This window comes from Dendrobates tinctorius, unplaced genomic scaffold, assembly GCF_039654945.1.
Source record: "Dendrobates tinctorius isolate UK_male_01 unplaced genomic scaffold, ASM3965494v1 ptg000058l, whole genome shotgun sequence".
Classification (NCBI taxonomy): Eukaryota; Metazoa; Chordata; class Amphibia; order Anura; family Dendrobatidae; genus Dendrobates; species Dendrobates tinctorius.
The window spans coordinates 17,439,884-17,458,098 of NW_027361726.1; the positions used below are offsets into that span (position 1 = coordinate 17,439,884).

The 18,215-nt window shown below is 47.9% G+C and overlaps 1 protein-coding gene across 1 annotated transcript in view; it reads left to right on the forward strand.

Annotated features, from left to right (window-relative positions):
- DICER1 (dicer 1, ribonuclease III) overlaps positions 1–18,215 on the forward strand; it is a 96,544-nt gene that overhangs the window by 21,507 nt on the left and 56,822 nt on the right. The window contains exon 18 of the mRNA XM_073578068.1: positions 53–206. Coding sequence (XP_073434169.1) covers positions 53–206 — 154 coding nt within the window. The remainder of the gene's footprint in view (positions 1–52; positions 207–18,215) is intronic.

Consider the following 18,215-nt stretch of genomic DNA (forward strand, 5'->3'; position numbering starts at 1 on the left):
TATTGCTACCTTGATATCACCCAACAACTCTGCTTCATCTTCTCCCCTTTAGTTAATGACTGCGGCACTTTGGATATAGATTTTAAGTTTGTGGAAGATATCGAGAAGTCGGAGGCTCGTACCGGCATTCCCACCTCTCAGTACTCGGCCGAGAAGCCTTTCATCTTCAGACTAGAAGATTACCAGGATGCAGTGATCATTCCAAGGTGGGTCCTAATGAGACCAGAGCCGTGCAAGGCAAAAACGGGCTGATATATTGGGACACAGGTGATGTAATGTGAAGATCGACTGATATTGATGGTCTCTCCTTAGGAGAAGTCAGTAAATATCACATCAGTGTGGGTCTGACACCAGGGATCCACATCGATCAGCTGTTGCCAGGTCGCATGGCGGTTGGATGTACATAGTGTATGAAGCTAAGATACCGCCATGCACTCTAGTTGGCCGTTCTGGCTACTGCAGTGCAATTGTTGATTTGAATATGATCTGAGCTGCAGTACCGAGAACGACCACTACACCATGTGTGGAGCCTTGCTGTATACTTACAGTGGCTTGCAAAACGTTTCCAGCTCCTTGACGTTTGCTGCTCACCAGAGCAAACTATCTTTGCCTGACCAACAGGTTCGTCACTGGATTTAAGACTGGACTTTGACTAGGCCACTCCTAAACATATACACTTTTCCCCTTACACAACTGTAGTGTTGCTTTAACAGTATGCTTTGGGTCCTTGTCTTGTTGGAGGGTGAATCTCCTTTCCAGTCTTAAATCACTAACAGACTGGAAATGGTTTTGCTCAAGAATATCACTTTCACACCATCCATCTTCCCCTTGACTCAGATGATTTTCTGTGTCCCTGCTGCTGAAAAACTTCCCCACAGCATGATGCTGCCGCCACCATGTTACACTGTGAGAATGATGTTCTTGAGGTCATGAGCCGAGTTGGTTTGTCAAAAGACATCATGTTTACCTTTGTTGGCCGAAAGTTGAGCCTTACAGTTTGTGTGTAAGTAAAGTCATTTTTCTGCCCACTCTCCCATAAAGACCGCCTCTATGGAGTGTATGCCTTATTGTGGATGTATGGACAGATACTCCAGTCTTTTGCTTCGGAACTCTGCAGCTCTTTCATGGTTACCTTTTGTCTTTGTGCTGCCTCTGTTTAATGCTCTCCTTGCCCAGGCTGAGAGTTTTGATGGGCTTTCAGAGAAGGTAAAGTGTATATACTGACTGACGTGACAGATTACACAGCGGGGGATGTCCTGTCACTAAGCATTGGACTTATGAAGGGAATTGTTTGCACCAGAAATCTTTTGGGGCGTTAGAGCAAAAGGGGTGAATACATATGCACATAACAATTTTTAGTTATTTGATACCATATATTTATTTCTTTATCGCTTCATTGGGGGACGCAGGTTACCATGGGTGTATGCTGCTGTCGCTAGGAGGCTGACACTAGGCAAAGAAAAAAAGGAAATAGCTCCTCTCCAGTAGTATACACCCACTGACAGGAACCAAGTACCTCAGTTTAAGCTTAGTCTCTGTAGGAGGCGGACCTGGATCTAACCCAGATCCGCAGTTTTTTCTTTGTCAGGATTGTGTTTTATTAATCTTTTTCAGATTCTTCAGGGTAACAGGGTGTAATGTCTCACCCTGCTTTCCCACATTATGCGACCGAGAGACCAGTGTGGTGTCACCCACATCGCCGACTCTCAGACCCGCAGGCAGGACCTAATCCTCTGTCACCCTTAGGGGTATTTCAGTGTGATTCTCGGTGGCCGGTCCTTTGCCTTTTCGCCTCCTCACCCCTCTCCTCGGAGGAAGGGGTTGATCCCGTCTTCTGCACCATCTGGAAGGAGGATTTACTATCCCAGTGACCCCCATCCACCCGGGGGCTCCTGATGACATCCTCATCTGCGAAGAGGACCAGGGCTCACCTTACTGGTATGTATGATTTATATATTTCCCAACACACCTACGCCCATGCCCTTCCTAGCCGGCTAGGATCTTGTACGCCTGGCCCTCTGTAAATGAAAGTAGTCTTCAGGTTCACTTTCCCTTTCCTGCACAGACCGGTACCACGTCTGCCTTACAGGAGCACTCTAACGCCCGGGATGAGAGCACACCCCTTCCTCCAGAGTGGGCTGTTGTCATGTCATATTCTGTCCCTGACCTGACAAAGTGTATCTCAGTTCCTGGTCCCGGATCGCCCTTCACATCTGTCTGCCGCCACCAGTGCCCCAAACGCCTCTCACGGTGATTCGTATGCACCTACCACGACCTTGGGCCCAGGATGAGAACACACCCCTCCCTCCAGAATGGGCTGTTGCCATGTCACAGGCGGTCTCTGACCTGGCAAAATGTATCGTGGTGAGAAACTGGGTCTGAGCAGAAAAAGTAAATTAATGTGCATGCAAAATGTAATTGCATATGAACACATGACCTTTACACAGAGAAAACCAAAAGCAAAACACAAAACAAATATCCTGGAATAAAAAAGTAAAAAAATATTGCAAAAATTGCATGAAGGTAGTAATAATAGTAATAATAAGGGTATTTAGTTAACATAATTTTGATCAAAATAATGTAGAAGCCATCCCGCCACATCACGGCAACCCTTGTGGGACAGTCCTAACTCTTGTATTTAAAACCTTTCCACTTGTCAAGTGACGTAAATGTGAACAAGGACAGAGGGACTGAACCACCAGTAATAGTATAGGCCAGACAGGATGGATTTTCCAACTCAGAAACAGGGCGGTCACACCCTTATATGCACAGAATGCACAATGAAACAAATGAGAAACTGGGTCTGAGCAGAAAAAGTAAATTAATGTGCATGCAAAATGTAATTGCATATGAACACATGACCTTTACACAGAGAAAACCAAAAGCAAAACACAAAACAAATATCCTGGAATAAAAAAGTAAAAAAATATTGCAAAAATTGCATGAAGGTAGTAATAATAGTAATAATAAGGGTATTTAGTTAACATAATTTTGATCAAAATAATGTAGAAGCCATCCCGCCACATCACGGCAACCCTTGTGGGACAGTCCTAACTCTTGTATTTAAAACCTTTCCACTTGTCAAGTGACGTAAATGTGAACAAGGACAGAGGGACTGAACCACCAGTAATAGTATAGGCCAGACAGGATGGATTTTCCAACTCAGAAACAGGGCGGTCACACCCTTATATGCACAGAATGCACAATGAAACAAATGAGAAACTGGGTCTGAGCAGAAAAAGTAAATTAATGTGCATGCAAAATGTAATTGCATATGAACACATGACCTTTACACAGAGAAAACCAAAAGCAAAACACAAAACAAATATCCTGGAATAAAAAAGTAAAAAAATATTGCAAAAATTGCATGAAGGTAGTAATAATAGTAATAATAAGGGTATTTAGTTAACATAATTTTGATCAAAATAATGTAGAAGCCATCCCGCCACATCACGGCAACCCTTGTGGGACAGTCCTAACTCTTGTATTTAAAACCTTTCCACTTGTCAAGTGACGTAAATGTGAACAAGGACAGAGGGACTGAACCACCAGTAATAGTATAGGCCAGACAGGATGGATTTTCCAACTCAGAAACAGGGCGGTCACACCCTTATATGCACAGAATGCACAATGAAACAAATGAGAAACTGGGTCTGAGCAGAAAAAGTAAATTAATGTGCATGCAAAATGTAATTGCATATGAACACATGACCTTTACACAGAGAAAACCAAAAGCAAAACACAAAACAAATATCCTGGAATAAAAAAGTAAAAAAATATTGCAAAAATTGCATGAAGGTAGTAATAATAGTAATAATAAGGGTATTTAGTTAACATAATTTTGATCAAAATAATGTAGAAGCCATCCCGCCACATCACGGCAACCCTTGTGGGACAGTCCTAACTCTTGTATTTAAAACCTTTCCACTTGTCAAGTGACGTAAATGTGAACAAGGACAGAGGGACTGAACCACCAGTAATAGTATAGGCCAGACAGGATGGATTTTCCAACTCAGAAACAGGGCGGTCACACCCTTATATGCACAGAATGCACAATGAAACAAATGAGAAACTGGGTCTGAGCAGAAAAAGTAAATTAATGTGCATGCAAAATGTAATTGCATATGAACACATGACCTTTACACAGAGAAAACCAAAAGCAAAACACAAAACAAATATCCTGGAATAAAAAAGTAAAAAAATATTGCAAAAATTGCATGAAGGTAGTAATAATAGTAATAATAAGGGTATTTAGTTAACATAATTTTGATCAAAATAACAAGGACATATGCAATTACATTTTGCATGCACATTAATTTACTTTTTCTGCTCAGACCCAGTTTCTCATTTGTTTCATTGTGCATTCTGTGCATATAAGGGTGTGACCGCCCTGTTTCTGAGTTGGAAAATCCATCCTGTCTGGCCTATACTATTACTGGTGGTTCAGTCCCTCTGTCCTTGTTCACATTTACGTCACTTGACAAGTGGAAAGGTTTTAAATACAAGAGTTAGGACTGTCCCACAAGGGTTGCCGTGATGTGGCGGGATGGCTTCTACATTATTTTGATCAAAATTATGTTAACTAAATACCCTTATTATTACTATTATTACTACCTTCATGCAATTTTTGCAATATTTTTTTACTTTTTTATTCCAGGATATTTGTTTTGTGTTTTGCTTTTGGTTTTCTCTGTGTAAAGGTCATGTGTTCATATGCAATTACATTTTGCATGCACATTAATTTACTTTTTCTGCTCAGACCCAGTTTCTCATTTGTTTCATTGTGCATTCTGTGCATATAAGGGTGTGACCGCCCTGTTTCTGAGTTGGAAAATCCATCCTGTCTGGCCTATACTATTACTGGTGGTTCAGTCCCTCTGTCCTTGTTCACATTTACGTCACTTGACAAGTGGAAAGGTTTTAAATACAAGAGTTAGGACTGTCCCACAAGGGTTGCCGTGATGTGGCGGGATGGCTTCTACATTATTTTGATCAAAATTATGTTAACTAAATACCCTTATTATTACTATTATTACTACCTTCATGCAATTTTTGCAATATTTTTTTACTTTTTTATTCCAGGATATTTGTTTTGTGTTTTGCTTTTGGTTTTCTCTGTGTAAAGGTCATGTGTTCATATGCAATTACATTTTGCATGCACATTAATTTACTTTTTCTGCTCAGACCCAGTTTCTCATTTGTTTCATTGTGCATTCTGTGCATATAAGGGTGTGACCGCCCTGTTTCTGAGTTGGAAAATCCATCCTGTCTGGCCTATACTATTACTGGTGGTTCAGTCCCTCTGTCCTTGTTCACATTTACGTCACTTGACAAGTGGAAAGGTTTTAAATACAAGAGTTAGGACTGTCCCACAAGGGTTGCCGTGATGTGGCGGGATGGCTTCTACATTATTTTGATCAAAATTATGTTAACTAAATACCCTTATTATTACTATTATTACTACCTTCATGCAATTTTTGCAATATTTTTTTACTTTTTTATTCCAGGATATTTGTTTTGTGTTTTGCTTTTGGTTTTCTCTGTGTAAAGGTCATGTGTTCATATGCAATTACATTTTGCATGCACATTAATTTACTTTTTCTGCTCAGACCCAGTTTCTCATTTGTTTCATTGTGCATTCTGTGCATATAAGGGTGTGACCGCCCTGTTTCTGAGTTGGAAAATCCATCCTGTCTGGCCTATACTATTACTGGTGGTTCAGTCCCTCTGTCCTTGTTCACATTTACGTCACTTGACAAGTGGAAAGGTTTTAAATACAAGAGTTAGGACTGTCCCACAAGGGTTGCCGTGATGTGGCGGGATGGCTTCTACATTATTTTGATCAAAATTATGTTAACTAAATACCCTTATTATTACTATTATTACTACCTTCATGCAATTTTTGCAATATTTTTTTACTTTTTTATTCCAGGATATTTGTTTTGTGTTTTGCTTTTGGTTTTCTCTGTGTAAAGGTCATGTGTTCATATGCAATTACATTTTGCATGCACATTAATTTACTTTTTCTGCTCAGACCCAGTTTCTCATTTGTTTCATTGTGCATTCTGTGCATATAAGGGTGTGACCGCCCTGTTTCTGAGTTGGAAAATCCATCCTGTCTGGCCTATACTATTACTGGTGGTTCAGTCCCTCTGTCCTTGTTCACATTTACGTCACTTGACAAGTGGAAAGGTTTTAAATACAAGAGTTAGGACTGTCCCACAAGGGTTGCCGTGATGTGGCGGGATGGCTTCTACATTATTTTGATCAAAATTATGTTAACTAAATACCCTTATTATTACTATTATTACTACCTTCATGCAATTTTTGCAATATTTTTTTACTTTTTTATTCCAGGATATTTGTTTTGTGTTTTGCTTTTGGTTTTCTCTGTGTAAAGGTCATGTGTTCATATGCAATTACATTTTGCATGCACATTAATTTACTTTTTCTGCTCAGACCCAGTTTCTCATTTGTTTCATTGTGCATTCTGTGCATATAAGGGTGTGACCGCCCTGTTTCTGAGTTGGAAAATCCATCCTGTCTGGCCTATACTATTACTGGTGGTTCAGTCCCTCTGTCCTTGTTCACATTTACGTCACTTGACAAGTGGAAAGGTTTTAAATACAAGAGTTAGGACTGTCCCACAAGGGTTGCCGTGATGTGGCGGGATGGCTTCTACATTATTTTGATCAAAATTATGTTAACTAAATACCCTTATTATTACTATTATTACTACCTTCATGCAATTTTTAAAATGTATCGTGGTGCAGGGTCCTGGAACATCTTTTCACATCTATCTGCTGCCACTTGTGCTCCAAATGTCTCACAGTGATTTCAATGCACCATACCACGACCGTAGCAGGGGTAGCACGACCGTAGCAGGGAAAGACCTTGCATAAAGCACAGAAAACGGGCTCTTCCAGTTCCCCTTTAGGATACCCTCCTCTACCCTGGCACCATCCTCTGAGGCGACCTTTTGGTCAGATGCGGTTTCACAGTCCGAGTCCAAGACAGACCAGGTCTCAAAGACACAGGTATGGTCTATAGCTTTATCTTTACAGCTATCAGATCCCTGAAACTCAGGAAGAATGAGCCACTTGCTCAGGGGCACTCGGTTTTCCCTCAAGCGGGTAAAACGTCCCTCCCGAGCTTCTCCTGTGACAGGGAATTTGAATCTATCATGGCTAAACTTTGGGAACATACTGAAAAGCGTTTTCTGGGAAAGAAGCAGCTGGACATGATCTAGTTGGTAAATGGGCAGAGTTCCCAAAAGCGGACCTGCCGGTTTCTCATCTGTCTTCCTATATAGTCTTGTCTCTGACAGACAAGGACACTATGGATAGGCAGATTGAGTCTTTCTTCCATCTTTGCCTCCGCCTGGTGACAAAGTTCATGTCTGCCTAGTCAAGAATGTTTTGCCAGGGCAGCCTAGTGGAAGCTTCTCGGGCTTAGATGGCAGATTTGGCAGCACAGTTTGCCCATGCCGGCAAATATCTTTTGACCGCCTCTCTGGATGTAGTCTGTTGCTCCACTGGGAGAACGGCAATGTCATTGCTGTGTGCCGCATCCTCTAGTTGAAGGTGCAGATTACAGGTCCATCCTCACAAGAAAAACCAAAAAAAAAGTTAACCTTTTTATTCCCATCTGCGTGGACGTCTCTTTCGGTCTCGCTTGCTCAGACGACCGCCGCATTCGCCAGAGGTTCTTCAGGCTGTCTCTTCCCTGCTACACTCAGGGGTAATCCTACCTTTTTCCTGGAAGAATCTCTTTTCAAGGTTCTACTCTAATCTTTTTGTAGTCCCGGAGAAAGTCAGATCTCTCCGTCTGATTTTAGACTTCAAGCGATCAAATCCTCATGTTTGGATCAGTCTTTTCAAGATGGAGTTCCGCCAAGGCTGCCACCAGATTCTGCTCACTTTAGACATTCTGGCCCGTCTCGGCTAGATCATCAACAGAGAGAAGTTCTCCCTCACCCCAGCCTAGCATAGATGTTTCTGGGACGAGGTTTAGCATGGCACAAGCCTTGTCTTCCTTCCAAATGTGAAGTTCTTATCCCTCTACTGAGGGATCTGCTCTAAGTGACCAGCTTCTCTCTCCCCACAATACAGTATGAGTTCTGGAAAAGACTCCCTCTGCCCAGTTTCAGACCCGTTCCCTTCAGCTGGCCCTCGGTCGGCTTGGAACAAAAGGACCGCTTCCCTAGACCGACCCACTCTACTGCATCTATAAGGGAGCCAGTTCCTAACCTGGAGGACGTCGTTAGCGTCAGCCCTTCGAATGAGGGCTTTTCACCGTCTGGTGGCAGGTCTTCACTACTGACGCCAGTCACCTCAGTTGGGGAAGGTTTTTTCTTCATTATTCAGCGCATAGTCGCTGAAATTCCTAAGTAGCTGCTCTCCCCCTTCAATACCCTGGACTTCAGGGCATTTTTCCTTCTTGCCCTCCGCCGCTATCAGTCCTCCCTAGCAGGCCAGCAAATCCGTAAAAATTCGGACTACATCCCTGCCGTGGCTTACAGCATCAAGGAAGGGGCCGCAACGATCAAGTGTTGGCAGAGATAACAAGAGATCGGCGACGGGGGAGTGTCTCGATCCCGTCATATCAGCTGTACACTTTCCCGAGGTGGAAATTTCGGAAGCCTGTATCCTGAGTCTTTTCAGTGTCTCGCAACGGGCGAGTGGTCTTTCTTTTCTGTCATTTTCCATAAAATATGCCAGAGGTAGGCTCCCCGGCCTTTATCCTCCTGGTGTCTCGGATGAACCACAAGGTTCCTTCATTCGTAGCCAGGTTCCAGGGCCCGCTTGTCATAGGAGTTGATGCACTGACGAACCCGTGATCACTTTTTCAGTCGACTTATCTTTTTCCGCCTCTCCCCTTTATTACAAGAGTCGCAAAAAGGTTTTAGGCGGAAGGAACTCCTGTAATCCTGGTAGTTCCACATGGCACAAGAAGGGCCTGGTATGTGGGGCTGGTGAACATGCTCATCATTGCCTTCTAGAGGCTTCCAGACCATCCAGATTATCCTTCACAGAGCCCCCTTTTCCTCCAGAGTTCTCAGTCTCTGATTTCATCGGCATGACCGTTGAGGCCACAGTCTTAAAGGTGACCAATCTTTCCCATCAGGCTATTCAGATCATAGTTAGGGCAGGAAAACCAGCATCCTCCCTTATCTATCACAGATACTGAAGGGTCTTCTTTCAATGGCGTGTGGACAATATTTGGTCACTACCCTTAAGGGTCAGCTTTCTGCTCTTCATTTCTTAACGAAATTTGGCTTCTCATTCCCAAGTAAAGACGTTTCTTAGGCTACTTTCACACGCAATGCGTCGGTTTGGAGAAAAAACGCATCCTGCAAAGTTGCCCACAGGATGCGTTTTTTCTCCATAGACTAACATTAGCGACGCATTGCGACGTTTGGGCACACGTCGTGTTTTGTGCGTCGTCTCCGCCATTTTCAACCGCGCATGTGCGGCCGAAACTCCGCCGCCTCCTCCCCGGACATTACAATGGGGCAGCGGATGCGATGAAAAACTGCATCCGCTGCCCCCGTTGTGCGGCGCTTCCACACTATGCGTCGGTGCGTCTTCATCCCCTGAAGAAGTCCCTCCACAAGTTAGATCTGGTCAGAGAGTTTCTCTCTCAAGGACTGCTCCGTTTCGCCTCTCAGATGCCCTATTTGACATCTCTGAAGGTCGTATTTGACATCTCTGAAGGTCGCCGTAATGGACTCCCAGCCTCCAGGTCCACTATTGCCCGTTTCGTTCCATTCAGCAATATTGGAAGCATACCTTGTTCAGGTCTAACAACTTCCGCCGAGGTTAAAGGCTCTCTCCACCTCGGCAGTGGCAACTGCCTGGACAGTGCCTCGCCAGGCTTTGGCTTAACAAATTGTTAGCTGCGACCTAGTTTTCTCTGTACACTTTCGTTTTCTAAGTTTCATACCCATGTCTTGTCTAATGCAGATCTGAGAAGGAAGGTGTCATAGGCGGCGGCTAGGCACCAGCCGACCTAGGTTTTTTCTTTGCATTGTTTTCGGTTTCCCACCCTTGGGGACTGCTTTAGGAAGTCCCATGGTAACCTGTGTCCCCCAATGAACCGATAAAGGAGGATTTTTGGTACTTACCGTAAAATCTCTTACTTGGAGTCTTCATTGAGGGACACAGCACCCTCCCTAATTGTTTATACCACCTTTGGGCCTACGTGCCTTTTGTTGCGGAGTTGGTACATATGTCGAGTTTTTTGGTTGCTTCTCCTACTGCTTTAACGCTAACTGAGGTATTTGGTTCCTGTCAGTGGATGTATACTACTGGGGAGGATCTATTTCATTTTTTCTTTGCCTAGTGTCAGCCTCCTAGCGACAGCAGCATACACCATGGTAACCTGTGTCCCCCAATGAAGGCTCCAAGAAAGATTTTAAGGTAAGTACCAAAAATCCTCCTTTCTTTATCGCCTTATTGGGGTACACCGATAACCATGGGGTGTATGCTGCTGCAGCTAGGAGGCTGACACTATGCGAAACAAGAAAATGAGCTCCTCTCCGGCAGTATACACCCACCGACAGGCACCAAGCACCTCAGTTTGTGTCTGTAGGAGGCGGACCGGGATCTCCCCAGATCCGCATTTAATCTTTTTCTTTTCAGGTTTTTTAGTTGTGTTTATTAATGTTTTCCTTTTATTTTCCAGATACAGCATCAGGAAACGGGATGTGAGTTCATCCTGCTTTTCCAATTAATGCGGCTGAGCGAGCAATGTGGTATTGCCCACATCGCAACTCTCAGGCCCGCAGGTAGGACCTTCCCCTATCACCCTCGGGTGCTATGGGCCATGGATGGGTGCCCGGTCCTAGCCGATTGCCCTCCTCATCCCTCTGCCAGGACAGGGCTGAGAGGAAGACGGCGGTCGCCAGCGGTGACGTTTCCCCTGACACTGGGATTGGAGCCGTCTTCTGCACCATACGGACTGGGTGCGGGCACTGAGGATCGTGTTTCCCAGCGGCCTCCGCTCTATCGTGGGCCCCTGCGATCATCCTCTTCAGGGACATCAGGTAAGCCTATCTGAATGTTCCCTTCAGCCCCGCTCTCATAGACATTCCATGGACCCATTCAACCCTGTCTGCAATCACAGCCAGTACAGCGCCGTTTCTCATATGCGCCCTGCAACCCCTGCACACGCTTTCAGAGCGGTACCTCCTCCTGTTTAAATTCCCCGCTCCTTTGACCAGCAGGTGCGCGCTTCTTCTGTAACGGGGGGGGGGTCCGGCGGGGGCTTCCTCGGTCAGCATCCCCGGTGCCCCCTTCTCCAGCCCATCTCTGTCTGCGGTGGTGTGCGCTGGTTATTGGCCCCGGGTGCGCCGTCGCTAGTGAAAGCAGAGGGAGCGCTTTCACTTTCATTTTCAAGCGCTGTCTTCCCTCTCCCTGCGCGCGCTTTCTTCGCGCGCTTCTTCAGCCTATCTCAGTGCTGCTTTCGCTTCAGCCCTGTCAGCATGACATTAACCGCGCCCCCCGCCTCAGGGTCTCAGCCAATCGCGCGGTTAAGCCCCGCCCACCGCCAGCGTCTCTTTCCTGTCTTTGCTGAGCATCTTCCTCCTCTTCTCCAGATCTTTTCCTGGGGGACACAACGCTGTTCTGTCTGCTTCTGAACCTCGGTAGGCTCGACGATGACTCTCCCTGACACTTGACTTGGCTTCTCCCCAACAGTTTCATTCAGGTAGTATTTCTACCACAGAGACTTATGCCCAACCCTACAAGGGCTTTCAGTTCTAGACCCACCGCTATTCACTACGCCTGCGTGCGCTGTAGAAAGAAGTGGGCATCAGGTCAGTCGTCTCCCCTCTGCCCGTCTAGCAGCCCTTCGTCCATGTCTGCCCCTCAGAAGCACTCCGAGCCCCGGGTGGAGACCACCCCACCCCGAGTGGGCCGTGGCGATGTCTCAGTCGGTTTCTGATCTGATAAGTGTCTCAATCGCTGGTCCTGGTCTTAGAGCGGTTACCTCAGTTATCTGCAGCCACCTGTGCACCGACCGCCTCTCACGGTGAGTCGCCAGAACCTGACCGCGACCCTCAGATGGACAACCCGGGTAGAGGCTCTAGGAAGCGGGTCCTGTCTGGCTCTTCTTCCAGTTCGCAGGGTCCCTCCGCTTCTCTCAGGCTACACTCTTCGTCTCCATCCTCAACAGACGATCCTAGGTCAGACGATGATTCCCAATCTGGATCTGACTCAGAGGCGGACAACATAGCTAGAACTCGGGATATGGTTGGTAGTCTCATATCGGCTATATACCAAACACTCAAGATCAAGGAGGATAAGGCACCCCCGCAGGAATGCTCTGTTTCCTTTAAGAAAGCGAGGCCTCCATCTCGAACCTTTCCTAATAACAAAGAGTTCGACACTTCCTTAGCCAATCACTGGCAACATCCTGAGAAACGTTTTTCAGGCCGCAAGTACTTAGATGTACTATATCCCTTCGATGCGGATCTAGTCACGAAATGGACCAAAGCTCACGAGGTAGATCCACCAGTTTCTCGTATTTCCTCTAAGACCGTTCTTTCCCTTCCGGACGGAGCTTCTCTTAAAGACCCAACAGACAGGCAAATGGAGTCGTTGGCTAAGTCAATTTTTGAGGCATCCGGCACCTCCCTCTGTCCTATCTTGGGTGGCAAAGGTCATTTCGGCTTGGGCAAAAATTCTGCGCAGGGGCATTTCAGCGGAAACTCCTCGGGACGAGCTGGCAGATTTAGCAGACCAAATTAATCATGCGGGCAAATACCTTTTGGCCGCCTCCTTGGACGCGGCTGGGTGCGTAGCTAGAGCTAACAGTAATATAGTGGCCATACGCCGCATTCTTTGGTTGAAGTCTTGGAATGCGGACACCACCTCAAAGAAGTCGCTCACCAACCTAGCATTTCATGGCACTAGGCTCTTTGGCGCCAAGCTGGATCAGATAATCTCGGATGCCACTGGTGGAAAGAGCACTTCCCTTCCCCAGTCCCGCCCTAGGAGGTTCTTTAACAGGAAGGCTTCTCGGCCATTTAGGTCCTTTCACCCCTTCTCTCCCGCAGAAGGTTCATCCCAGCAGGACCGGCATCCTGCTTCCAGAGACCGGAGAAAGCCTTCCTATAAGCCGGCTCCCCGCTTGAGATCCAGAGGTCAGCCCTCCAGGTCCTCAGGCTCCCGATCCGGCAGAGTTTCATCTAAGTGACGGGTCACCCCCACCTGGAAATCTTTCCAGGGTGGGAGGCAGACTTTCCTCTTTCAAGGACGCATGGCTATCCGTTGCCGACGACGCTTGGGTCAGGGAAATCATCACATCCAGATACAAAATCGAGTTTTCTTCCTCCCCCAAACAGTCGCTTCTTTCTGTCTCGATCCCCAAGACAGCGATCACAGATTCCAGGGTTCCTTCAGGCCGTCTCCTCCCTCCTTTCTGCCGGGGTCATCGTTCCCGTTCCTACAAACAAACGGTTTTTAGGGTTCTACTCGAATCTCTTCGTAGTCCCGAAAAAGGATGGCTCTCTTCGTCCAATTTTGGACCTCAAGTTGCTCAATCGCCACGTGAAGATCCGCCACTTCAAGATGGAGTCTCTGCGTTCGGTAATAGCCTCGATGGAACCTGGAGAGTTTCTCTGCTCTGTGGACATACAGGATGCCTATCTCCACATCCCCATTTCTCTTCGGCATCAGAGATACCTCCGCTTTGCGATTCAGGACAATCACTATCAGTTCACGGCCCTCCCCTTCGGACTAGCCTCCGCTCCCCGTGTCTTTACGAAGGTGATTGCAACAGTCATGGCCATCCTTCGATCCAGAGGGATTCTTATCATTCCTTACCTGGACGATCTCCTGATCAAGGGCTCGTCCCACCAAGACTATCTTCACAGTCTTCAGATAACCTTGGATGCCCTCAGCCGCCTCGGATGGATAGTCAACAAAGAGAAGTCCATCCTGTGCCCTACCCAGCGTCTAACCTTTTTGGGCATGGAGTTCGACACGAATGTAGCCCGGGTATTTCTACCGAGGGACAAGTTTTCAACCCTTTGCAAGGGGATCCAGTCCCTACGACTCTCGAGGATCATGTTTCTTCGATCCTGCATGAGGGTCCTGGGGAAGATGATAGCTTCCATGGAAGCAGTGCCCTTCGCACAATTCCACGCTTGCCCTCTCCAACTGTTCCTCCTGTCAGTCTGGGACAAGACCTTGTTTTTCTCTGGACCGTCCCATTCTTCTTCCGCTCAGACAATCGCTGACTTGGTGGACATTGCCGGCGTTAGTTCTCCGCGGAAGGGCTTTTCTTCCGCCTCGGTGGCAGGTCATCACCACCGATGCCAGTCTCCTAGGATGGGGGGCGATTTACCATCAGAAAACGGCCCAAGGGCGCTGGAACGCCCAGGAAACTCAACTGCCCATCAACCTTCTGGAGATCAGGGCAATCTTCCTTGCTCTCCTTCGTTTGCAGCATCTCCTCGTAGGCAAACCAGTCCGCATTCAATCAGACAACGCCACGGCTGTGGCGTACATAAACCACACTCACAGCAGGCAGGTGATGTCAGAAGTGGCAAGGATCCTGCGCTGGGCAGAGCGTCACGTTCCAGCGATCTCCGCCGTTCACATTCCAGGGGTGGAAAATTGGGCAGCCGACTTCTTGAGTCGCCAAGGTCTAGCGTCAGGCGAATGGTCCCTTCATCCCACAGTCTTCAGTCATTGCCCTCATCCTAAGAGTGGTCAAAAAGATAAAGTCAGAGGGCATCCCAGTCATCCTAGTGGCTCCAGACTGGCCGAGACGCCCTTGGTACGCGGAGTTGGTGAACATGCTCGCGGACGTTCCCTGGAGGCTTCCAGACCGTCCAGATCTTCTCTCTCAAGGCCCCCTTTACCACCAGAATTCTCAGTCTGAGTTTAACGGCATGGCCTTTGAGGCCGCAATCCTGAGGGAATCAGGGTTGTCCTGCCGGGTCATTCAGACCATGATCAAGGCTCGGAAGCCAGCTTCCTCCCGCATTTACCATAGGTACTGGAAAGCTTTTTTCCGTTGGTGCGATGATAGCGATGTTTCTTTATCGCCTTATTGGGGGACACAGAATACCATGGGTGTATGCTGCTGCTGCTAGGAGGCTGACACTATGCAAAACAAGAAAATTAGCTCCTCCCCGGCAGTATACACCCACCGACAGGCACTAGGCACCTCAGTTTGTGCTTAGTGTCTGTAGGAGGCGGACCGGGATCTTCCCAGATCCGCAATTAACCCTTCTTTCCTTAGGTGTTCTAGTGGAACTTTTTAATTCTCTTGTCTTTTGTTTTGCAGATTCAAGTCGGGAAACAGGGTGAAAGTTCACTCTGCTTTCCCATATCAGGCGGCTGAGCGAGCAGTGTGGTGATCCCACATCGCAACTCTCAGTGCGCTGGCAGGACTTTTTCCCATATCACCTCCGGGTGCTATGGGATGTGGACAGGTGGCTGGTCCTTGCCAAAATCCCCCTCCTCACCCCTCTCTCGGGACAGGGCTGAGAGGAAGACGGCGATCGCAAGATTTTCCTCACCATCAAGAGGTTAATGCCGTCTTCTGCAGAATGCGGGTAAAGAGGACAGCGGCCAGCGACTTGCCACTACCCTTGTGAGACGTCTCTGTGGTCATCCTCTTCAGGGACGTCAGGTAAGTGCCTGTACGATCCCTCCAGCCCGCAGCATTCCCAAGAGGCACATTGGTGGGGAACTGGACATCACCAGGCTGTTTGAATTTCCCGTCCCTCTCCCTGCCTGACGGGCGCCGCTCTCACCAGCCGCGCGCCTCTCCACTCATATTAAAGGGCTGAATACAGGGTTTTTTCTCTCCCCGTTTTCACAGCTGGCCATGGTTTTTCACAGCTCTCCTGCGCGCCCAGTACCTCCATTACAGGGACTGTCTCTTCTCCTTCCTGGGCGATTTAATCACGGGGCTGCGGCGCCGGTTTTTACTTTCACTTTCATGGAGCCTCCTCCTCCTTCTGAGCGCGCTGTCCTCGCGCCTTTTTTAGCCCATCACAGGGCTCCTTGTTCCCTTCCTTCATGCCAGCTCCAATTGCGGCTCAGCCGCTAAGCTCCGCCCACCGCTCACCTCATCAGGCATTTCCTGTTTCTTCGGTCCTGCCTTTCTGCGCTGCTTGGGGGACACTTCAGCGTTTCTGCTGCTCGCCGGAACTAGGTAGGCTCTGCTCTATGCAGAGATATTAGCCCTCCTCCGCAGTTCCTTCCCCAGTTCCCACGGCCATTCAGTGCAGTTTTCCTTATGCCCAACCCTGCAGGGGAGCTCTGTTTCAGGCCCACCGCTACTCATTACGCCTGTGCGCACTGTAAAAGGAAGTGGGCTTCGGGGCAGCCATCCCCTCTCTGCCCGTCCTGCAGTCCTTCAGCTATGTCGGCCTCTCAGGAGCACACAGATTCCCGTGATGGGGGCACTTCCCCTCTCCCAGAATGGGCCATAGCTATGTCTCAGTCGGTATCCGATCTGACCAAAGTCTCTCAGTCCCTGGTCCAGGTCCTAGAACGTTTGCCTCAGCTATCTTCAGCCACCGCTGCTCCGACCGCCTCTCAGGGTGAGTCGTCCGCTCCTGACCGCGACCTTCAGAGGGACAGGCTGAATAGGATGTCCAGGAAGCGTCTCCTATCGGGCTCGTCTTCCAGTTCGCTAGGCCCGTCTGCTTCACCCAGGTGTCCCGTCTCCTTCAGTGGACGACCTTAGGTCAGACGACGATCCACAATCAGGATCTAGTTCAGAAGCAGATGACATGTCTAAAACACGAAATATGGTCGATAGTCTTCTTTCAGCTATTTTCCAAACCCTGGAGATTAAGCAGGACAAGCCCCTTCCTCAGGAATGTTCTGTTCCTTTTAAACGTTCAAGACCTCCATCTAAAACTTTTCCAAACCACAACGAGTTTGATACTACTCTAGCCAAACATTGGGAGCACCCTGAGCAACGCTTTTCGGGCTGCAGGTATTTAGATGTTCTGTACCCATTTGAGGCTGATTTGCTTTCTAAATGGACCAAAGCCCCTGAAGTGGACCCTCCCGTTTCTCGCATAGCCTCTAAGACAGTTCTGTCTCTTCCAGACGGTGCATCGCTTAAGGATCCGACAGACAGGCAGTTAGAATCTTTGGCGAAGTCTATCTTTGAGGCCTCCGGTGCCTCCCTCTGCCCTATTTTCGCCTCCTCCTGGGTAGCTAAAGTCATTTCGGCTTGGGCAAAAATTCTTCGCAGGGGCATCTTAGCGGCAGCTCCCCAGGACGAGCTGGCAGATCTAGCAGATCAAATTAATCACGCGGGTAAATACCTTTTAGCCGCCTCCTTAGATGCGGCCGGTTGCGTAGCTAGGGCTAACAGCAATATAGTAGCTGTACGCCGAGTTCTTTGGTTAAAGTCATGGAATGCGGATACCACCTCGAAAAAGTCGCTCACCAATCTGCCCTTCCATGGTTCTAGGCTCTTTGGGGCCAAGCTGGATCAAATAATTTCCGATGCCACTGGGGGTAAAAGTACTTCTCTCCCCCAGTCTCGACCAAGATGCATTTTTAATAGGGTTTTCGGCCCTTTAGGCCTTTTCGTCCGTTCTCGTCCACAGAGAGATCTGTCCAGCAAGAGCGTCCTTCCGCATCTAGGGAGCGAGAGCAGAAGAAACCTTACAAGCCTGCTCCCCGCTGGAGATCTAGAGGACAATACTCCAGGTCCTCAGGTGACCGTTCCGGCAGGTTTGCCTCCAAGTGACGGGGCACCCCCACCTGGAAGTTTTTCCAGGGTGGGAGGCAGACTTTCCTTTTTTGTGGACGCTTGGCTGTCGGTTGTCGACGACGCTTGGGTCAGGGAAATCATCGCATCCGGTTACAAGATCGAATTTTCTTCCCTGCCAGACAGGCGTTTTTTCCTGTCTCGTCCTCCAAGACAACGGTCCCACATTCCAGGATTCTTTCAGGCCGTCTCCTCCCTTCTTTCCGCCGGAGTGATTGTTCCCGTTCCCTCAGACGAACGGTTTTCAGTGTTCTACTCAAATCTTTGTAGTCCCGAAGAAAGACGGCTCCCTGCGGCCAATCCTGGACCTCAAATTGCTCAATCGCCACGTGAAGATTCTTCACTTCAAAATGGAGTCTCTTCGATCGGTGATAGCCTCAATGGAGCCCGGAGAATTTCTCTGTTCTGTGGACATACGGGATGCCTATCTTCACATCCCTGTTTGCTTGCAGCATCAG